Source organism: Desmodus rotundus, chromosome 4 (genome assembly GCF_022682495.2).
Source record: "Desmodus rotundus isolate HL8 chromosome 4, HLdesRot8A.1, whole genome shotgun sequence".
NCBI classification, from domain to species: domain Eukaryota; kingdom Metazoa; phylum Chordata; class Mammalia; order Chiroptera; family Phyllostomidae; genus Desmodus; species Desmodus rotundus.
Window position 1 is genome coordinate 8,292,446 of NC_071390.1, and position 21,111 is coordinate 8,313,556.

General features: G+C 59.1%; 1 protein-coding gene across 2 annotated transcripts in view; it reads right to left on the minus strand.

The window, feature by feature from the left end:
• Positions 1-843: 843 nt before the first annotated feature.
• Positions 844-21,111, minus strand: part of GRK5 (G protein-coupled receptor kinase 5) — a 187,340-nt gene continuing 167,072 nt past the window's right edge. Inside the window, exons 5-16 of one of the 2 annotated variants that reach the window (XM_024555551.3) lie at positions 20,564-20,664; positions 18,795-18,887; positions 14,592-14,655; positions 13,648-13,788; positions 11,112-11,302; positions 8,922-8,959; positions 6,958-7,047; positions 6,554-6,762; positions 3,707-3,844; positions 2,547-2,684; positions 1,858-1,989; positions 844-1,291 (exon numbers count right to left, since the gene is read on the minus strand). In XM_024555551.3, coding sequence (XP_024411319.2) covers positions 1,193-1,291; positions 1,858-1,989; positions 2,547-2,684; positions 3,707-3,844; positions 6,554-6,762; positions 6,958-7,047; positions 8,922-8,959; positions 11,112-11,302; positions 13,648-13,788; positions 14,592-14,655; positions 18,795-18,887; positions 20,564-20,664 — 1,434 coding nt within the window. In that variant the 3' untranslated portion in view covers positions 844-1,192. Of the gene's footprint in view, positions 1,292-1,857; positions 1,990-2,546; positions 2,685-3,706; positions 3,845-6,553; positions 6,763-6,957; positions 7,048-8,921; positions 8,960-11,111; positions 11,303-13,647; positions 13,789-14,591; positions 14,656-18,794; positions 18,892-20,563; positions 20,665-21,111 lie in introns of those variants that run through there. The other variant, XM_053922517.2, reaches the window with a different exon arrangement.

Here is a 21,111-nt window from a genome sequence, read left to right on the forward strand (position 1 = left end):
CTTGAGCTTCTTTGGTGGCTCGGTGTCTCCTTGGGCACCCCATCTGCTTGAACAGCCAACTCTGCCCCTGCCCCCTGGGACAACAAATCTGTGGCAGCCTGGGGGAGCTCTCGAGGCCCTGTGACCCCGAAAACACTTAAAGGACACGCCCGGGTTCCTGGGTTAGCCCCTTCCCCTCCAGACTCATTCAGGGTGACCCATTGACCCCACTCCATTGCTCCCACGGGCCATGGGGGTTCTGGACATTGGGGCTGTATGACTGCTCCCTATCACTATGCTTCCCTTCAAAGCAGAAGAAAACTAACACCCCAGACACAGGCCTCTGGAACACCCACCGGCTTCAGCAGTCAGAACCCGCTTAGAAAGAGGCCCAGAGAACACTGTGCTGAAGACGCCTGGCTCAGCACGTGGCTGCCTCCGGGAAGGAAGAGGAGGCCGCAGGGCACCCGGGAGAGGGCACGTCCCGAGGGAGCGGGCCCAGCAGGTCCACGGCCAGCATGTGCGTTCTGGCTGGGGCGGAGTCCCCGGGGTGCCTTTGCGCATTCAATCCTGATTCTCGCAGGTCAGCACAGGGAGATACCAACGCAGGGGAGAGGTTATAGAGATGGATACAACCAGTTCTTTAAAGGTGAAACGTGAATCATTTTCTACATTTAATAAAAATGTTTTTTCATTTGAGGCTGTGGAAGTCTTGGGTCACATTTTTGGGGGGGTAAATCCCCCTGACCCCTCTAAAATGTCTGCAAACGCATGGCTTAACAGTGGCTGCGCAGAAAATATACACCCTCAGAGTCTGACTTCCATTTAAATACAAATATACAAAATGTAAACTGAGACGATAGAGAAATTTACAAAACTTTTCTTTAAAAATAATAAAGACAAAATTCAGTTCTAGTTATGACGCTATTAAAATACGTGCAAGTCGTCGTATCCGACTGGATTTCTATTGCGGTACTCGACGGAGACAAACCCGGGCCACCCGGCTTGACGGCCACCTCCGCACACAGACCTGAGTGGAAATCTCTCTGAGGACCCCGGAGGCTCTGCGTGGAGGGGGCCTCCTTCCTCTCCTGGCTCCTGGAGGGCTCCCCTGTCCGCCCAGCCAGGGCGGACGCTCCACGGGTCACAAGTTCTGCTTCTAAGGACGAGGGTCTAGGCTGGTCCCACGGTGGACTTCAAGGCCAAGCTGCCACTAGCTGCTTCCGGTGGAGTTAGAACGGACATGGTTTGAACTTATGTGGTGGTTAAAGCTGGTCTTGGAGTTGGGCGAACTCCTGGCATTGTTCTGATGCTGGGGGTGGGGGCGGGGCAGGGAGAGGGGGCGGAGAGAAAGCGAGTCAGGCTGTGTGGGGTCCGGCCCTGTGGCCCAGGCACCCAGGGGCCACTTGCTTCACGCCACCTTGTGCGCCCCGCCCTGCAGACCCGGGCGGCCCAGCACTGCTTCTCTCTCCAGGCCTGCTGCCCCCAGGGGACACTGTCTGGAGACCTTTTGCCACATGAGTGAGGTAGGGAGTGGGGTGCTCCTGGCAGGTGGAGACCAGAGAGGCTGCTTAGTATCATGCGGCCCACAGCACAGCCCCCCCTCCCAAAGAATCGACCCAAAAGGTCAATAACGCCCAGGCAGGAGACCCTGATGCAGGTCTACTTGGGGCTGGCCCTGTCTCTTCCACCCCGGGGGCCCCTCAGCCAGGGGCTCCAGACAGGCTGCCCGTCCCCTCCAGGCTGCTGCCGACCCCCATGTCCCGAGCCCCCCATGGAGGTGGACCACTGCAGCTTGGGTCTTGACGGTGGGCGTGCCTGGACCCGGTCCCTGGATCGGATGCCAGGACAGCGGGCGGGGTGGTGGTGGGGTCTCACCTGACGCTTGAAGATTCTCTGGAGCAGCCCTTTCTTTGGTGGTTCCGGGGGATGACTTCTGTTCAGGTCCGGCGGGAGGGCACCGTTGGGTCCGAACACGTTCAGCTCCTTAAAGCACTCCGTTTCTATCATCTGCAGGGGTGAGCGAACACCCGGGCGGCATGAGGGGCCTTGGCTGTCCTCCCGGGCGGAAAGGTGTCCTGGCACCCAGCCTTGCGCCCACACCAGCCCTGAGTCGGGTCCCACCAAGTCCTCCACTGCTCTGGGTCTCACCAGGGACCAGACCCAGGCAGCTCCCGCCGGCTCCTGCCTGTCCCTGGCAGCCTGGCTGTGCCTTTCCCTGAGAAGGCAGAAACCTGCACCGCTGAGCCCACAGTCACCCCTCCTCACCGCACCCAGACCTGGGGACCCCGCAAGCGGGCTGCAGCCCCGGCCCCGCCCCATCGCCTCTGGTCCATTGATGCAGCTCTCGCTCCAACGCACCCCTGCCTGCCTCCAGCCACGGCTCCATTTCCCTCCTTTCCCAGCCGGACTTCCCAGCAGTCACCTAGACTGGCCATGTCTGTCCCACCTGGTCTTCCCTCTTCTGACCCCACCCCATGATGCCCCAACAGGCCACAGGGGCTCCTGACCCCACGTGTCCGCCCTGCTTCCTCCCCAGGGAGTGGCAGACACCCCACCTGGCTCACCTCGTTCTGCCACGGGATGGGCACGGAGCCAGTGGAGAACTTGGAGTAGAAGTCGTCGTCCGTGTGGTCCAGGTTGACGCCCTTCACGGTGGAGAACTGCTCGATGTCCAGCACGTCCTTACAGTACACGGCACGAGGCTGAGGGGTGGGGCGCTTGGTCAGAGGGGTACCCTCACCCTCAGCTCTGCTATCCCCTGGCCAGGCCCAAGATGGGGGAAGCAGAGGGCCTGCCTGAGGCTGCCCCCCCCCCCCCCCGCAGACTGTGCCGCCCTCTCTCAGATCTGCCAGCAGGACCCCGGCTGGGGTGGAGCGTGAGTTCAGGGTGTCCAGGGCCCTGCCCTCACACACGCTGCAGGACACCCATCTCCAAGCTCACACTCCTCAGCACCTCCAGGGATCCCCACTCCCCTGTCAGGTGGCCTATGCTCCCCTAAAGCCCACAGGATTGGGATGGTGAAGATGTTTCCAAAGTCATCTATGTCTAAACGAGCGCTGGCAGTGTGGGGCCTCTGCCCCACCCCTCCATAGAGAGAGTGAATGCTGGTTCCCAGGGCCAGGCCAGGGGATGCCAGAGACTGTGTCTGTGGGAACATGCAGCCATGGAGGATGTCCTAGGGGGACCTCCTCCACCCCTCCCACATTACGGGACACCGAGGGGCTCAGCACCCAGGCTCTGCTGCCAGACAGGCCTGGGCTGGGGTCCCAGCTGTGGTGTGTAGGGACTTTGGAAATGTCACCTACCCCTGTAGGCCTGTCTCCTCACCCACCAAACGGGACACAGCAGCACCTGGGCCATGGGGCCACTGTGAGCTGCTGCCGCATCTCTGGACGCACTCGCTCACCAGACTCTAGGCATGCTGGGGCTGCTCTATGCCGGGACTCACAGAGGTGAGCCCAGCAGGGCCCTGCCCTCTGGGAGTCGACGGTCATGGGGGGCCTCCTAGGGGCTCTGAAGATGAAGACTTCACAGAGAAAATGCCTCCAGGATGGATGCAGGGGACCCCCCAGCCCTGGTGACAGGTCAGTTACTGCAGGGCAGAGGCTGCCTCTTGCCCATGGATCTCCTGGGCCCCTGGCTCCAGGCCTAGAATGGACACTGGGCTAGGTCAAGTTTGAGACCCCGGGCACAGGCTCAGTCCAGGCTGGGGGAGGCTACTCACGTCTGGAACGAAGGGAGGGTCCAACATCCCGGCTTCTAAGCGCTTAAAGTTCATGTTCCTGAAGAAGGGGTGTCGCTTGACCTCTGTGGCCCCTTCCTCCTGGCAGCCCAGCCTCTGCTTTGGGTCTTTGGTGAGTAGCTGGGACAAGACAGAGCCCCATGAGGCCATGCCTGGTGGGCCTTTCCTCCTCCAGGGGGCAGGCCTGTGGTCGTCTCTCCATCACAGGTGCGTCCCTGGGACTCCCAGGTATTCCTCCTCCAGCCTGCGCCACCCTGGGTCCCCGAGAGACACTGCCTGGCCCTGTCAGGCCTTATTTCAGGGCCACCTCCTGAGCGCTGCGGGCGTTCACATGAGGGGAGCCCCTGGGGGAGCAAGCTCCGTCTGCGTCTCCCCGTGGCCATGTGCTCAGTACTCCATGCATGCCGGGCACCCACTGCGCACCCACGGAGGCCTGCTGAATCGGGGGTACCTTCTGCTACAGGAAACTCACGAAGGGCAAGGGCTCTGTCTGTACGTCTCTCGTCTGTTTACTCAACGCACAGCACACTGCAGACTTGGACCTAGGTACAAACTTCTGTGGGGCGGGTGGAGGGCAGCGAGGGTCTGGCCTCAGTAAAGTCAGGTTTAGAGGACCCACCACGGTTCAGATGCAATACCAGGTCAGAGGAATGCAAGCTGGCTGGGAGCCTGGGGGTCAGGGAGGCTGAAGGGCCAGAAGGAGGGAGCTAGAGGGGTGGGGAAGGACCAGAGCTGGGACTCAGCAGGGGACTGAGGAAGAGGGTGCTGAGGTTGGGCCTAGAGCCTGCAGCACCCAGGGGCAGGACAGTGAAGAGACATGCATTTCTGGACTGCAGAAGCAGTGGGCAAGGACTTGTGGCGGCCAAGATGGAATGAGTGGTGGAATCTGGGGGCCAGGGACCAGCTTCCTGGCTGGGTGTGAAGAGGCCTTCTCAGGCAGGCGGGGCTGGCACAGCCCGCGGCCTCCACGGTCTCCTTCCGCCCTGCTGTGTCCTGAGCTAGTGCCCGCTGAAGGGGACAGGGCAAGCCTGGCTGCCAGACCAGATGGACTGTGGTGAAGGACACAGAAGAAGCCCAGGACCAGAGTCCCAATACTTCTGGCTCTTCTTCCAGCTCAGAAAGATGAGGGGACGTGGGTTTGACACTTTGCACCCAAGGGCCCAGGTCCACCTGGATCCCCAGCCTTGGAGGCAGCCTTTCCCTCAGTGAACAGCAGGGGGCAGCAAAGGAACAGCAGCGCCCCAGTCCGGTGCCGCAAAGTAAGTGTGCCAGAGCAGAGGACCACCAGCAGGAAGGGGGCCCCCTGTGCCTTTCTGTTCTCTTGGCACATCTATGTCCCTGCGGGTCTCTCGAGACCTGCTTCTCTGAATCCCTGACCCTGACCTGGGGCATCTGGTGGTGCTCTGACTTCCCTCTGTGGTTCAGTGGAGAGAGAACCTCTCTCTGACATAACCGAGTATAGTCAGCACACCCACCCCGGCTTTCAGGCCCCTCTAGGAGCCCAGACTTCCATGTACCTGCCTCGTGCTGCCTTGCTTCTGCTGTCCCCTCGACCAGGTCCACAGCTATGAAGACCTGTTCCTTGGAGGCCCCGGGCGTGTGGGCCAGTGCCCAGCCGCAGCGGGCCCCACGCATCCCTCCCTCTGCGTCTCTCACACTCTCCAGTGACAGAACTATGTCCCCTTTTTTGGAGGTGGTCACATGGCAGATCTAGCCCTAATCTTCCCAGGGCTCTGTGATTCCAGGCTGAAGCTGGAGAGGAAGTGGTCAACAGCATGCGGAGGGGCCCAGGAAAGGGGCCTCCTGGGGAGGGGGAGCCACTCCAGAGGGTTCTTGGGCCCCTCGCAGCACAGCCTGGGGGTTTTAGCAGCAGCCAGCACAGAAGCTCTGCTGCTTTTCCTCAGCTCTGGGGCCCACACCTCTCTACACGCCAGCCCAGTCGCTCAGGCACACGACTCAGAGGCGGACACGTCCAGCCTGACCACTGACCGTCAGCTGCTCCAAGTGCAGCAGCACCGGAGAGGAAGTCTGTGGGCTCGTGAGTGTGCAGAGCTTCACGCTCAGGCCCGCCCGTCCCCAGGGGGCCAGCATTAGGGGGCAGCTGCCTACAGTGTGGATGCCAGCCCAGCTGTGTGGGGCACTGGGGGCAGGAGGGCCCCAACAGGCACGGCAGGGCTCAGGAGCCTGAGAGCAGGAGCAGACTGGCCGTTCCTCCACAGGGCCCCTGGCCAGGGGTGGGCCTGCTTGGGTGGAGGGGCAAGGCTGGGGTCCAGGGGTCAGTCCCACCCACCAGCCGGAGTGTCACTCCCAAATGTGCCTGCCTGGGTGGGGCAATCTCACTGTCCACAGAGGCCACCATGCAGGTGTGCCGGCATTCCATTTAGTGAACAGAAAACTTGGTATAAGGTGTTCAAAGACTGAAAATGTCACTGCTTCAAGCTAATGGGCAGGGTGCAGAGCTGGGAGGAGCAGGAGGCCCAAGGCCAGGGTACGAGCTGGACCCAAGATCCCCTTGTATCTTGGGGATCAGCTGGGATCAACTTCTTTCTCCCCTGTGCTGACTTCCCCCACAAAGCTGGATGTGAGGGTGCCACGCTGTTCAGCTCAGCCCCCACCCCTTGTCAGGGGCCACCAGGCCCTACCCCTGGCTTCCTCCGGCACACAGCAAGTAGCACTGGCGCCTCCCGCTCGGTGGCTTCAATGCCCACACCCCAGTGCACCCTGGCCCTATCCTCCTCAGCCAGTTTGCTCAGCTGGGAGGCAGCAAGGGGAGGGGAGCCACTGCTGGACTGGGGCCCGAGGACAGAGTCTGGATCACCAGCAGCTCACCATTTTGCAGATGGACTTGGCCTCCTCGGAGAACTTGTGGGAGTACACCTCCTCGGTCTCCAAGACCCGGCGGTCCACCTCCTCCCGCTTCACCTTCTCCTTGCGGCCTCTGAATGGTGACTGGCCCTCAATCATCTCATAGATGAGGCAGCCCAGACCCCAGTAGTCAGGGCTCAGGCCATATCTCTGGTTGTTCAGGACCTCGGGAGCTGGGAGCAGACGAGGGGGGCGAGGAGAGGTGAGAGAGCTCGGTTTAGTCAAGTGACACCCTGGGGCCCCAACACCCACCTCCCCGCCGTTAAGATCTCCCACCTCCCGCTGAGCCCCTACTTCTGATTAGAGTCACCCAAAGAGGCCAGGGACTCCAAGGGGTGGGCGCAAGGAGGGGCCACACCCACACTCACCCATGTAGCCGACGGTGCCCACCCGGCCACGGATCAGGTCCCCCTCGGGGATCTTCACGGCCAGGCCCAGGTCGGAGATCCTGATGTGGCCTGAGGGGGGGCAGAGGGTCAGCGGGGCCAGGATGGCCATCCCACGCTGGCCCACCCTGGGTAGGGGCACAGACTCGCCGCGTGTGCCGGGCATGGCCCCGGGCCTCTGTGTTTTCATCTGTCCCATGAAGAGGGGCCCCCATCTAACACCGCAGGGCAACTGCGCCCCTGGGAGAGCCCAGGTGTCGGAGGCTGTGGGGAAATCGCTACTCTTCAGGAGGAGAACTTCAGATGCAAAGGGACGCCTGCATTCGGCTGGATGTCAGCCGACCTGCCTCATAAAATGCTCTAATGGGCTTCTTGGAAGGCTGAGGTCACAGAGTTTAAAATGCCTTGGCCCGATTCTGGGATTGCTCATGGAAAAAATGCAAGATTCTCCTGACATTTTGCAACAATTTGCTTAAAGGGAAAAATTATAAAGCAATTTGGGAAGCAACTTCCTGTCCTGCCCAGATGGTCTTTGGAGATTATTTTCTCCCTTTGGAGAAACATGGCGGGAAGATGCCCGGGCCCTGGAGATGGCGCTGGATTAGCGCTCATGGCCCTCAACTGAACCCAAAGCAGGGACGATGCTGTGCTCAGCGCTGGGCATCAGTGTTGTCTGGCCCAGTGGCCCACCCAGGGTGGGGGGTCATGCCACATCCGACCCTGCAGGGAGGAACGCTCCCCGTCTGTAGATACTGGGGCCCCCACAGCCTGGACCTCGGCAAGGCCCAATGAGCGGGACCTTGGCCATGTTGGAGCTGTGTCCCCCAGCTCAGCAACCCCTCACAAAGGCAGAAAGGGCGGTGGGACCACGTGGAGTCCAGCCATGGGGATGCAGGTCAGTGGTGGGCGTGGGTCTGAGACCAGCTGGGGTAGGAGCCCACTGCTCCATGTGGCAGCATCACCAGGCCACCACCGCGCTGAGGGGACCTGGTCTCTGATCTCGGCTCCCCACCGATATTGCTGGGTGACCTTGGCAGCGCGGCTCCTCTGAGCTTTAATCTTGTTGTCTGTAGAGCGGGCACAGCATGCCAGCCCGGCACCCCGCCCCCCCCCAGCTTCTTCCCACCCTGTAGTGTGAGAGGCTACACAGTTGTGAGGGGTTGCTGTGGCTGTCCTTGTCATCCATGTGAGAAAATAACGATGGCCACGCACAAACACTAATGACTAACACATTTATAGCTGGCTGCGGTTGGCAAAACAATTTCCCCTCAAGCGATCCTGTCAGAACCTCAGCACCACCTTCCACCCTCTGAAGCTGGCAGGCCAGGACTCATTGTTTCCATTTAAAAACAAGAAAAATGTGCCTTAGCTGGTGTGGCTCAGTGGACTGAGTGCCAGCCTGCGAACCAAAGGGTCTCTGGTTCGATTCCCAGTTGGGGCATGTGCCTGGGTTGCGGGCCAGGTCAGGTCCCCAGCTAGGGGTGAGTGAGAGGCAATCACACATTGATGTTTCTCTCCCTCTCTCTTCCCCTCCCTTCTCCTCTCCCTAAAAATAAATAAATGAAGTCTTTAAAAAATAAAAATACAAAATAAAAACAAGAAAAATGAGGTTCAGAGAAGTTGTGTGAGTTCAGTATTTGCCCAGCATCTCTGAAATTCTGGACCCCTCACCTCACTCCCTCCACTCCGCATTTCTCTCTCCCCTCTCTCTCTCTCTGCCCAGCCACACTGCTTCTTCTCCAGGTAGGAGCTGCATCCACACCTACTGCCTTCCCGGGTCCCCAGGACTGAGGACAGAGAATGGGTCCTTCCCTCTACTTGCCCCCTGCCCTCCCGTGGGCCCAGGGTCGGTGCCTGAGTCTCTGAGAGGCCCTCTGCCTTGGGTTGCGATGCTCACCTAAGCTACAGAGTAGGAAAAGGGTCTTTCATGCCACTCCCCGACTTACCGTAATCGTCTAACAGGATGTTTTCAGGTTTCAAATCTCTGAAAGGGAAGGACCACAGCACGTGAATGTGGGCATTCAAGGGCACCCTGGAGTCTGGGGGGAGTCCCGTGGGCCCAAGGCTGTTGGTCTCCAGGCTGAGACAATCTTGGGCTAATTTCCCTCCTCCCACTGTTTGCCATCAGCATCTTCTCCACCATGGGGAGTGACTAGGAAGGAAGTTAGGCGAAGGCTGGTGCTGGCTCCTGTCCACAGCCCCCAGGGCAGGGGATACCTCTGGCTGGGGTGGTGACAGACCCCTCCAGGGCTAGGGAGACCCTGAGGTCTCCGGATGCCCTGGGATGCCCTGAAGGCAGAGAAGGGCCTGGGAATAAAGGAACAGAAGTTATTGAGAACAAAGTACCAGCTGTAGAACTGGGACAGGAAATTGTGGGGAGGAGGATGGCCACCCCCAAGAGAAGGACCCTCTCAGTGTGGGCCCCCCAGGAGCTGAGCTACAGTCTTCAAGAAAGCACAGCCAGAAGGCACAGCTGTAGGTGTGGCTACCTCTCCCTGTCCCTAACGTCTGCCTTCTCTCTGATGACATAGTCAGAGAGAAGGAAGGGAACCTCTCCATTCCCGGCAGGCGGAAGAGGCAGCAGAAGTGTCTCGTTTTACTAGGGAAAGGTCCCCCAGGTGTAAACGAACCGCCAGCAGGATGGTGTGTGCAACTCAGGTAAGGCACTCGACAATGACACCTGGCCTCTGGACTGAGCACTGGTCCTCAACCAACTGGCTTCGTTCATTTAACTGATGACAGCTGTCCCTGGGGAGAGGTCACAGTGCCCAAACCCAGCGGGCGGTCTCACACAGCGCTCGTTGGTGTTTGTATGTAGTTATTCATTACAAAATACTTTTTTTTTTGCTGTTGTTATTTAATTTACAATGTTTGATGTGTTGACAATTCCAAAGAAGAGCAAGCACCAGCGTGTCAATAAACCAGCTGGCCAGTGGACACCAAGAAGCCGTGGCAAGTGGTCGAGCTTGAGCTTAGAAAGCTGCTCTTTTTTTTTCTTTTTTTTTTTAAGTGAAAGGCAATCAAAGGAGGAGGCTTTTCTCAACCCCTAGGAAAACTGTTCTGACTCTCTCCTCACTTGAAAGACAACCAAACAAAAGCACAAGTGGGGAGACGGTTTGGAGAGAAGCGCAGGGCATCAAAGCCCCCCTTCTCGTTTTCAAAACCTTCCTGTTCTCCCAGGATAATCTCCACCCGTGGCAACCGTGGCAACTGTCTCCAAACCGGGCTGTGAGCGCCTGGGGGCCTGTGCGGCTGCCGGGCAGTTTCAAGACTGTGGGTTTCTAGATCCTTAACACCGAGATGCCCCGGCTGCTTCTGGTGTGTCCCCTCCAACCTGCCCTCTCTCAACAGCTGTGCTCCAGAAGCCAGACATGAATTCCGAGGGTGCCCTGCTCCAGGTGTAAAAACCCCAGGGTCCCCACTAGAAGTGGCGTCTACTAGTGATAATTATAATGGCAACTTAGCAGAAGAAATTACTCTGACACTTAAGAGACTTATGGTCAAAGGAAATTTTTTTAAAAATCTTATATGTAGCCACATATTTCAATGACAGACTTTTAGGCAAAATATATATATTACATTATAATAACATTTTGTGAGGAAGGAGGGGAATAGAAAATGGTAGGATGTTCCTCACCATTAAAGTTTTATGCATTTTTTTAAGATAAATGATGGTGGAAATCAATTGACTGCAGCAATTAGATCCCAGTGGATACCTTTAAAACTGCGGAGTAACTGTTCGATTTCGAAATATCAATACCAGCCACTATTCAGACACATGATAGACTATTTCAGAAGTCTTCTGAAAACCTACGAGCGCGCGGAGTTTCAGAATCTTTGTGGAGGACTGAGAGACCAGCGCGAAGGCTGCCGCTCACAGTCTGGCCCCCGGTCCTGTAAAACCGGGCAGAGAGGGATGGATGAAGGCCTAGAGTCTAGGTCACGGCCACCAGGCTCCACTGAGCGACCTCGGGCACTGGCCTGGAGGGAACTGGGGACCAGGGCACCTGGTCAGCCCACCTCCCTCACTCAGTTCAGGGCAGGGGTCTGTCTGACTCAAGCACCCTCACCTGCAAGAACAGCAACCAGGCCTCAGTTCCCAGGGAAGGGATGGGTCCCCACCCCCGCAGACTCACCTGTAGACGGTGTTCTCGAGGTGCAGGTCTTCCAAGCCACACAGGATCTCAGCCGCATAGAACAGGGCTCGCTCCTCCTCGAAGCCGGGGTTCCCCATGTTGTAGATGTGGAACTTCAGGTCCCCCCCGTTCATGATGGTCAGAACCAAGCACAGCGCGTCCTTGGTCTCGTAGGCATAGGCCAGGTTGACCTGGGAGCACAAGACAGCACCGAGGTGAGGTTCTGCGACCGCCCTCCACTTCCGCCCTTCCTCCTCTGGTTCCTTGAAGCTGGGGTCAGGGGCACTGGGCTAGGGGAGCTGCAGCAGCTTCATGCCTGCTGGCCTCCAATCCAGACAGCCTCAGAGTGTGCCCCGCCCACTGCAGCTGTCAGTTGGTGAAGGACTCACACCTTCCAATCTGGTGGTTTCAGGTGGGGAGGCAAAGGGGGAGGGGCAGGCTGGCCGCCTGCTGTTTCAGGGATCCTGCCAGGAAGGCACCTCTGCATTTACACCACAGAAGTGCTGGCTGCTCAAGCGCAGCAGGGCCACAGGCTCTTTGGGCATCTCTAGTGCAGGGACGCTGCAGGGCGCTGGGCAGGTGGCCAGAGGGGCTTCACCAAGCAGAACATAACTAGGCCAAGACTCTCACACGCAGGACACGCCTGGTCAGAGGGACCTTCGACAGAGAGGATCCAGTCCCTTAGGGATGGAGATCAGCTGCCTGAGGCTCCGTGCATGGGACCATGGGGCAGCGGGAGGCGGGGCAGGGCTGGGTCTCCACTCAGCGGGTTGGTGCAAATGAAATCTGGCCGTGTGGACCAGGCTGGGACCAGGCTGCGCCATAAAACTTGGGTGCAGACACCAGGAACAAAGGGTTATTTCTGAGGAAAGGAGACAGAACGGCGCATAAGGTGACAGAGCTCCAGGAACTGTGCTCTGGCAACAGCTCCCGCTGCCCCCAGCCCCACACCTGTCCAGGTGATCTCGAGGAAGGACCCCAAGGGGAACGCTGTGGGAACGCCCCACTAGGGGCAGAAGACAGAGCACAGTAGAGGAAGGTCCAGGCCCTGGAAGATGTGACACTCAACCCCTTTCCCCAAGTAGAACCCACCATCGCTAACCTCCAAAAGAGCCAGCCTCACCCCTGAGGGCTCCAAGGCCAGCATGGAGGTGGTGACCAGTGGTCCCTATTGAAGGGGCCCAATGGCACAGAGGAAGGGTCTGGACTCAAAAAGGCCTACGGCCAAAATGATGGCTGGTGTTGGCCTCGACCACCACCTCCCACATGTCACCATCACCCTGGGTGGGGCTGGCAGTGGGGACAGCCTGGGATGAGGCCCAGAGAGGCACACTTCTGTCCCCTTGGAAAGCCACCCCCTCTCTGGGGAATGACAGAAGCACTAGGCCGATGGCACGTCTAGTTCCCACACACAACTGGTGAGAGTTTAATCGGGGTGACCTTCCTGGAGAGATGTTTGGGGACAGCTACCAAACGGGAGGTGCACACACCCTATGCCCCAGCAATCCCTCTGCCAAGGGGCCCAGCCCGCGGCCGCAGTCACAGAAACCTGCCAACGGAGAGAGAGGTCCGCCACAGCCCCACGTGCAGTGGCCCAAGCCAGGGACGCCCTCTGTCTGTGGGGACCAGCTGCACGGGTGAGGGTTTCTCTCTTCCTTGTGTATCAGGGGAATGGCGCAGCTATAGGTCTGGGTATTTTTTAAAAATCCATCTTTTAAGGGGAAAAACACTGCAGCATAAGAGGTCTGGTAAGATGCTGTTGGCTGAAGACCATGAGTCGAATACGGTGGAGCGATTGCTCAGAGAGGGGCCTTCTGCGTCCCTCTGCTGCGGGAACCTCTACCTCACACACACACTGCTTTTGCAGGGACCGCGGCAGAGGCACTGAGAGCTGACCAAATAGCCACATCCTCCTCCACGTTTCCCTCAGCCGGCTTGTCCCTCGCAGGGACTAGTCTGGCCAACGGGCTGAGGGCGGTGGTGAGGAGTGTGCCCCTCGGCGCACACTCCAGGACTCCAGATGGGGTGGCTGTGAGGTGGAGGGGGCGGCTCCATCCGGCTGGACTCTGTGTGAGTGACAGATCAGTCTCGGCTGTTGGCAGCTACTGTGAGTCGGGGCGACTCTGTCACCGCGCAGAGGGAATGTGGACGGAGAAATGCAGCGATGCGCACGGGGTCAGGGCACTGGCACTGGGGTGTCCGCCCCGAGGAAGCCAGTCTGCAGGGGGCTGTGGGAACAGAGCTCCTCAGTGGACCCCGGGGTGGGAGGCTTCTTTGTCTACCAAGGAGTTTACAACACGGTCCTGCAGAACAGAGGCCTTGGTCCCACACACAGAGGGGAGCCCGGCTAGCCTAGTGACGCGACGTCAGCCACCACTGGCCCCGAGGGGCCTTGGGATGGAGGTGACTTGGGGTCTAGAGGCCTTTCTGTAGGTGTTCCTCTCTGCATTCCATTTTCCTGGGCAAGGGGTGGGGAGCACCACCCACTTCCCGAGGGACGGAAGCCCCCGTCACCAGCGAGGCCCCGAACACTCACCACGAAGCGACTGTTGACCTTCTCCAGGATCTGCTTCTCGTTGAGGGCCATGGACTCCCCTTTCCTCTTTTTGATCCTCTTCTTCTCCAGGCGCTTGCAGGCGTACATTTTACCCGTGGCTCGAACCTGGCAGGCACAGACCTGCAGTGCAGGGGAGGAGCCAAGGGTGTGGGGCACGTGGGGCCTGCCCGGAGCTCCACCCTGGCCTGGGAGCCGAGGTTGCCCCGGGCCCTCCCCTCAAGACCCTGCTTCGGCGCCCTCTCCCCACTTCCCCGGAGGGGAGTCCCAGCTCTGGAAGGTGCAGTGTGAGCCTTTCACACCACCGTTTGGGTGACTGGCTGAGGCCCAGAGTCCTGTCCCTCTCTCAGAGACAACTCAATGTTCTGTCCTCAGCTCCCAACCAGATGCAACCAGTGCCAGCTGGGCATTTCCAAGTACCGGCTGCAGCTAGAAGATGCTTGTTGGGGGGTCAGTGATGGGAGACCCCCAGGAACCCCGAGTTTGTAATGCAGAGGAATGGAAACAGGGAGCCAGTGTCAGTTCTGCCCCTCACTGCCTGTGGGCCCTGGGCTGGGCCACCTACCCACTCTGGAGCTCGGCTTTCCTCTTCTCTAAAGGAGCACCACCAGGCCTGCCTCCCCGTCGGGAGGGTCAGACGGAGCCCGGCAGCGCAGGTCAGCAGTGCTGCCAGGCCCTGTAGGGCCTCACTTCTCCCTCCCAACACAGCCCGGAGCTCGGTTTCTCCCCTCAGGACTTGAACCCTGCCCGAGGCCACTCCACACCCTGCTTCCGCGTTCGGACACCCCCACCCTCCCAAAGGCCCCTCCTCTGCACCAGGGGCCCACGACCAGCACACACCAGGAGCACCTGTCGCAGGTCCAGAGGGGACAGAAAAGGGGACCAGAGTAGGGAACTTTCAACTGAGAACGTGGATGCTCACTCACCTCCCCGAAGCCCCCTTTCCCCAGGACTCGGTACTGCCTGAAAGTGTTTTTGGTTACCGGTTGCCTGGAAAAAAGCAAGAATCCTGGGTTAAGATGTGTGTAACCCACATGCAATAGACAACAGCAGCTTTGAAGTGGCCGGTGCAAGGTGCAGCTCCATGCCCTGGGGACCCCAGGAATCATCGCTGCAGAGGGGACCCTCAAGGGCTTACTCTGGGGCTGGGTGTTCCAATCCCAGGCCACCTGCCCTTGGCGCCCTGCAGCTTGGGAGAAAAGAAGAAGGCTTGCAAAAAGTGAGCAGAAGCAGCTTCAAGGGACTTTCCCTGTGGTTCCTCTCTCTCTCTGTCTCCCTCCGCCCCCCTCATATGCAAATCAGGGCACGAAACTCAGAAGGAAGCTGCGACCCCTGAGCAGGGAGAGGGGAGGGGCCAAGAGCAACAGAGGTTCAGAATCCCAGGGAGGACATGCCTGAGACCAGACAGGGCCTTCCCCACACCTGCCATCTCAGCCTGCCCAGCAGGATGGCCACACCTCCAGCCTCTCCACCCCCAGGGCCCCTTCACTATGTCTCCCCAGAGCTCCAACACTAGAAGAACCGTCTGCCAAAAGTGGAATTTAGGAAGTTGTAATCACTTAGTCTCTCTCTCCCTCCCCTCTTCTGGGAGAACACTGGAGTTACCCTCTCAGCACATTCCAAGCGCATGATACAGTATTCGTCATTACGCTGCACGTCAGACCCCCGGGGCTCACTCGTCTGCGCACGGACACTTTGCACCCTGACCAGCACCTCCCCCCACCCTCACCGCATCTGCTTGCTGCCTCTTTGAGTTTGCCTTAGATTCTACGCACAAGTGAGGCCACGTGGTGCGTGTCTTTCTGCGCCTGGCTCATTTCACGGAGCAGGCACCCTCCGAGTTTACGCAAGCTGTCGTGAATGGCGGGGCTCCTTCTTTTTAAAGGCTCAATAATATTCCAGAGCCTGTGCGTATGTGTGCGCGTGCACCACACTCTACTCCCAGGTTCGCTGCAGCATCACCCATGGGAGCCGAGACATGGAAACGATCTGAACGTCCGCCGACTGGCAAGTGAATGATAAACAAGCAGCTTGGCCATGTGAAAACGGGCCCTTGGAGCTCCAGCACTCTCTCGCTGAGCATCTCTCCACCGCACCCCAAGGGCCCTGACCAGGGTGGAGGTTGGGGCGAGACTGAATTGGGCTGAAGAACCCGGTCAGCTCTAGAAAGACAGAGAGCCTCTGGTCACCCAGCAGCTCTTGAGTGAATCTTCCAGGGAAATGCTCCTGGCTGCTGGGTCCTGGAGAGAGCTTGGGCTTGGCCAGAAATCACAGCACTGCTCTTCCAGGATGGCCTGAGCCCCGGGGCATGGCCTGCACTAGGCCTGGGGTCCCTGTGCTGCAACTCTTCCATGTTTCTTTGGGAAACGGGACCAGTCCCTGTCAGCAGCCCGGGGCTGCCCCGCGGCAGGGCTCTCCACCACTCTGCACCTTTCTCCTGCACAGGAGCAGCCAGGGCCCCGGAGAAACCTGCCACGCGCCCGCCCTGCGCCGCGGGAGCGTTTCCTGCAGCCGCCCTCGAAACCACATGAAGGGGTCCGGGCAGACCAGTTTACGACGCATGGAGAACAAACAGTCGGCCGACATTACCGCAGAACTCTTCTGCTGGGGGAAATGAGTGTAATACAATTTCTGAGGAATTTCTTGGTTAACCTTGGGAGGGAAAAAAATCCCTTTAATATTTCAACAGTATAGCACTAAGGGGCCATGGGCTTTGTTGCGGGGGAACAAAATAAAAGGAAGGGGAGAAGGCAGGGTGTATTGGTCATTTAGGACGCTTCTGAGCCAGGGTCCTGTCCTGCGGGCTTCCACAACTTAATGCAAAAGAGCTTCATTTCTCAGACTTAAGAAGTCCATTTCTCCATCTCACATGCTTGGTGCAGACAAGAAAAATGAAAGTCAGGGGTCATAGCTAAAAGACTGTATTGGAACGGGAGCGCTGGGTAGACCAAGGGTGAAGGACTTGAGTGAGAGACCTGGAGTTCAGGTTCTAGCCTCACCAGGCTCTTGCTGTGTGACCCAAGGCCAGTCCATCAACCTCTCTGAGCCTGGCATAATCAATAAAATGGAGCTATTGAAATGGCATTTGCATCCAAAGGCTCTCTGAAGGCTGCTGTGTGTCAGATGTCAGTATTAGAACGCTAGGACTAAGGCATGTGGCCCCCTCTGGGGGCTCTCTGTGGTAACAGTTCCCACTGCCCGAAGCGTCCTGTACATGGGCTCACACGAGCCTTGGGAGGTGAGACTATTACTGTCTCCTTTCTGCAGGTGGGAACTCTTAGGCTTTGAGAGGTAGAATGAGTTGCCCAAGGTCATGGCTGGTAAGTGCTGGGGTTGGACTTGGAGTCCAGGCAGCCTGCGATAGAGCCCACATTCGGCGTCCTGACCCCACATTGCAACACCAGGCAAGGTGGGTGCAGATTGGGGTCACATGTTATGCAGCCCAGGGCTCCAGGGTGGGGGGTGGGGCTTGATGAACACATCCTACCGTTGCCCTGTGGTCATCAGAGCCAGGACTGAACCTCCCCTCCCTAGGGTCAGCTGCTCCTTGCAATACCAGACGTACGACGAGGATGGCCATGCTGATGATGACCATCCCGGTGATGACCGCAGCCGTATCCAGCAGTTTACCTCCTGGGGCCAACGGCTGGCTTGTCCTAGGCATGTGCTGCTGGTCTCATCTCATCTTCATGCCCAGCTGACAAGGCTGGCACCATAATGACCCCACTGACAGAGGAGGAGACCTCGGTGCGGAGAGGTGAGCAGCCCCTCCCGAGGCCCCTCAGGAGGAGGCCAAGCTGGGACTCGGGCCTAGGCTGTGGGCTCCCTGCCCCCAGCAGGTGCCTGGCCCGGCCCTTCGCTCCTCGGTCTCTCCTGCAGCAGCCATGGCATGTGGGGGCAAGGGGCCAGTGGCAGGCAGGGGGCCAACAGAGAAGGCCGCCCACTGTACTCTGTCACCCCCATTGGGTGGGGTGGAGAGAAGAAACATCCTTCAGTGGCTGACAGGCAGGGTGCTTCTCCTCTGGGCTTCCTGAAGTGGGTGGGGAAGAGCTATGGATGGAGCTTCTAGAAGGTTCCTGTCGTGTGGCATCCTGAATGTCTGCAGGATGCTCGGCCAGCACAGGTGTGAGCACGCACACAGGGTCAGGTGGGCTCCTCGCTCTAGAGCCACATCGTGCTCAGAGGGCCGCGAGCTCTAGGCCTCAGGGCACAGGACACTCAGGGCTGAGGAAGGGGACGCTCCCACCCACGCCTCCCAGCTCAGCCTGGCACGGATGTACCATGGGCACCCTCCACCCCGCACACCCTGAGCCGTGTGGTGAGCAGAGCACAGAGCTAGGGGTGCGGGGCCAGGGCCCCTTGGTGTACCCCTGGCCCGCTAGGTGACGAGGCCAGCCACATCACATCCCGGCTCTGTCTGTCCTTCCTCCGCCAGCCACATCAGCCCCGCCCACTCACTGACGTGCATGTGGGAGCACTTTGCAGAAAACAAGGCAGCAAATAAAACATGAAAATGCACTCAGCCTCATCCACTAATAGAGATGAAAAGATAACAAGAAGAAAGCTCGCTGCTGGATGGGGAAACCGAGAACAGTGTGGCTGATGCCGAAGGGAAGCAGGCTGGACTGGAAACTGGGGGCTGCTGTTTGGGAGGGCAACTTGGCAGTCCCTCACAGTTTAAAACTGGGGCTTTTTGACCCCCAAATTCCTCTGCTAGGAATTTCTACAGTTGTACAAGTAAAGATACACGTGCAAAGCTTTCCATTACTTAGGACCAGGCTGCACACAAAACCGACCCATCGGTAGGGGGTTGGGTTAAATGAGGGATGCTCCGCTTGTTCAGGGAAGACGGAAGGGCTCCCAAGAACAAACAGACAGAACAAGATGCCTCGAGATGCTGTGCGTTTGTGTGTGTGAGCGGGCAGGGATGCGTGTAAGCACACTTTCCTAAGCACAGAGCACTTCTAGGAAACAGAACTTCCTTCATGGGAGAAGATAGTTACTTTTCTCTGGACCATTGCCCACGGAGGTAACTGGCTTTTATGGGACTGCACAGGTGAAAACCTGGCCCCCACCCTGACACACACCCTGGCGCACACACTGGAGGGCGGGGGGCCGGGGGTGCTCACCTTTCCAGCCACTTCCACTGGAGGAAGCGGTCAAAATACATGCTGTCCAGGTACTCGCGGAAGGGCTCCCCGCTCAGGTAGTCGTGCACGGACCTGGCTCGGAGGGAACGCAGAGAGGGACATTTCATCATCCTGGTCCCAAGGCAGATGGGCAGACCACACCCAGCGGCACACACACAGGGGCCGGAGGCCCCATCCTTCCAGAAGGTTGTTTGAGATTGCCTGGTTGACCCTGCACTGGGTACTGAGTTCCATCCCCAGGCACACTCTAAGCCTGGGGTGCACCAGTGAGCATGTGGGTGGCCTTCTGACAGGGACGTCACAATGGTAAATAATAAACATTAAATAAATGACCCCAGGGTCCAGGAGGCAGGGGTCAGGGACATCTCTCTGCAGAAGGGATAGGAGCTGAAGTGACAACAGAAGCAACTTAAATGGGTACAGGGGAGGGGTAGGGACTCCAAGATGGTGGGTGGTGGGGGCTGGAGTAGGGATGCGGCCCCTGAGGCCCAGGCTCTGGATCTGGTCCAGGACCAGCAAAGCCACCAGATTTTCATCCCTGCAGCAGAATTTCCGGGTCACCTGCTGTGGGATTGGCCCCAGGCTGGACCTGGGGGCGGGGGTCTGAGCTACAGGTGGAGGTGGGCCTCTTCCCTATAAAAAGTGGAATGCTGGCCAGTCTGGCCCAGGCACTTGGGACCTGAGGAAGGCAGGGGACGTGCAGAGTTGGGGCAAGCTGGGGGCTGTGTCTTGCCAAACCTGAAAATGGGCTGGCATGGGGGGCCAGGATGGCCACGCCCTTGGGAATAGCCCAGGGACCTGCCACAGTGTCAGGCCTGACCCTTGGCCACCTCCAAGAGGGCAGCCACCAGGTCTGTTTCTGCTGTGGGGGACCCTGCTCAGCCCCTAACAGGGCTGTGCCCCCAGCTGCCCTCCCAGAGTGCCCGACTGCATGGTCATGCTCCCAGCACATGGGGGTGCTGGCTCTCTTGGCCTCCCGACCTGGCAGCAAGCTCTGGGAAAGTCAGGCTGGGCTCCTGCTCACCAGGGTCTCCCCAGCATGCAGCACGGTGCCAGGCACATGGCAGATGCCCAACAGATGCCTGTGGATCAAAGGCTGAACAGGGCACACAGGATGCCTCCAGGCACCGGGCACGTCTGCGTGCATGCACGTGTCAGCTTATGGGGTGTGGCGCATGTGGGTGCGTGAAAGCGTGTGTGTGAATTACACCTTCGTAGTGTGTGTGAGGGGATGGGTGGGGGCTTAATTGGTACACAGCTGGCACCACAGCCACCGGCTGGTCTGCTACCCAGGAGGGCCGCAGCATGGCCTGCAGAGGTGATGGGGTGCGGCCCCCCCCCTGCAGCAGCAGCACCCGCTCGGGGTGGTGGCAGCGGCGGGGTGGGGGAGCCTGGGAAGGATTTCCAAACCAACCAGACCGGGTCAAATTTTTGCACATTCCTCAGTCGCAACAGCCTGGAGAGCCACTGCTTTCAACACCCTTTGAAGCAGGTGTTTTCCTTGGACTCAGCGCCTGGTATCTTTTTCCCCTCTTAAGGAGCACACAGACATCTGGGTGGCTTGGCTGGGCCCTCGGCCACTGAAGACCTGCCCCTGGTGCCTAGCGCTCCAGGTATAAGCTGGAGGCAGCCCCGTCTGGGCGGCTGTGTGGCTGCCAGGGGGGTGGAGGGGCCTGACACCCGCATCCTGGGAGGGAGGGAGACCGGCCTGCGGGGGGCCGGGGTGGGCAGGCCGCCATAGCACTTACTGCGCACAGGCAGAAAAAAGTTCTTTGCAGGGCCTCTGAAGGAGCTTCTCCTCTGTCTGGGAGACCAGGTCCTGGTCAACTTGGGCGATGAACACTGGGGACTGGAGGGGAGAAGAGAAGAGGAAGCGGTCAGTGCGGGGGAGGAGCAGGGCATCCAGGGCAACCTACGGGTGCTGGGCGTGGGTGCACCTTTCCCTCCTGCCCACGCCTGGCCCTAGGCCACCTGCACAGTGTTGGGTGGTGCGGGAGGCGGCGGGCAGGATGGTGGTGAATAAGCCCAGACTTCGGGTCAGGTTTCTGCTCTGCCGCTTCAGTTGGTGTCACCCCAAGGATGTCACAGGGCTCCTCTGAGCATCACTGCCCTCGTCTGCACAGCATCTAGGGTGACGCCCATGTCCTACGCCCATGTCCTGGGCCCATGGCCGGAACTGGACAGGGTGTGAGATCGCTCCCAGCGGAAGGAGCTGTGCACTGACGTCCAGGTCCTTGGTGAGCCCCCAAGCTTGCTGATGCCCCCCAGCCACTCTGAGCTGTCCCCTCAGAGGGCA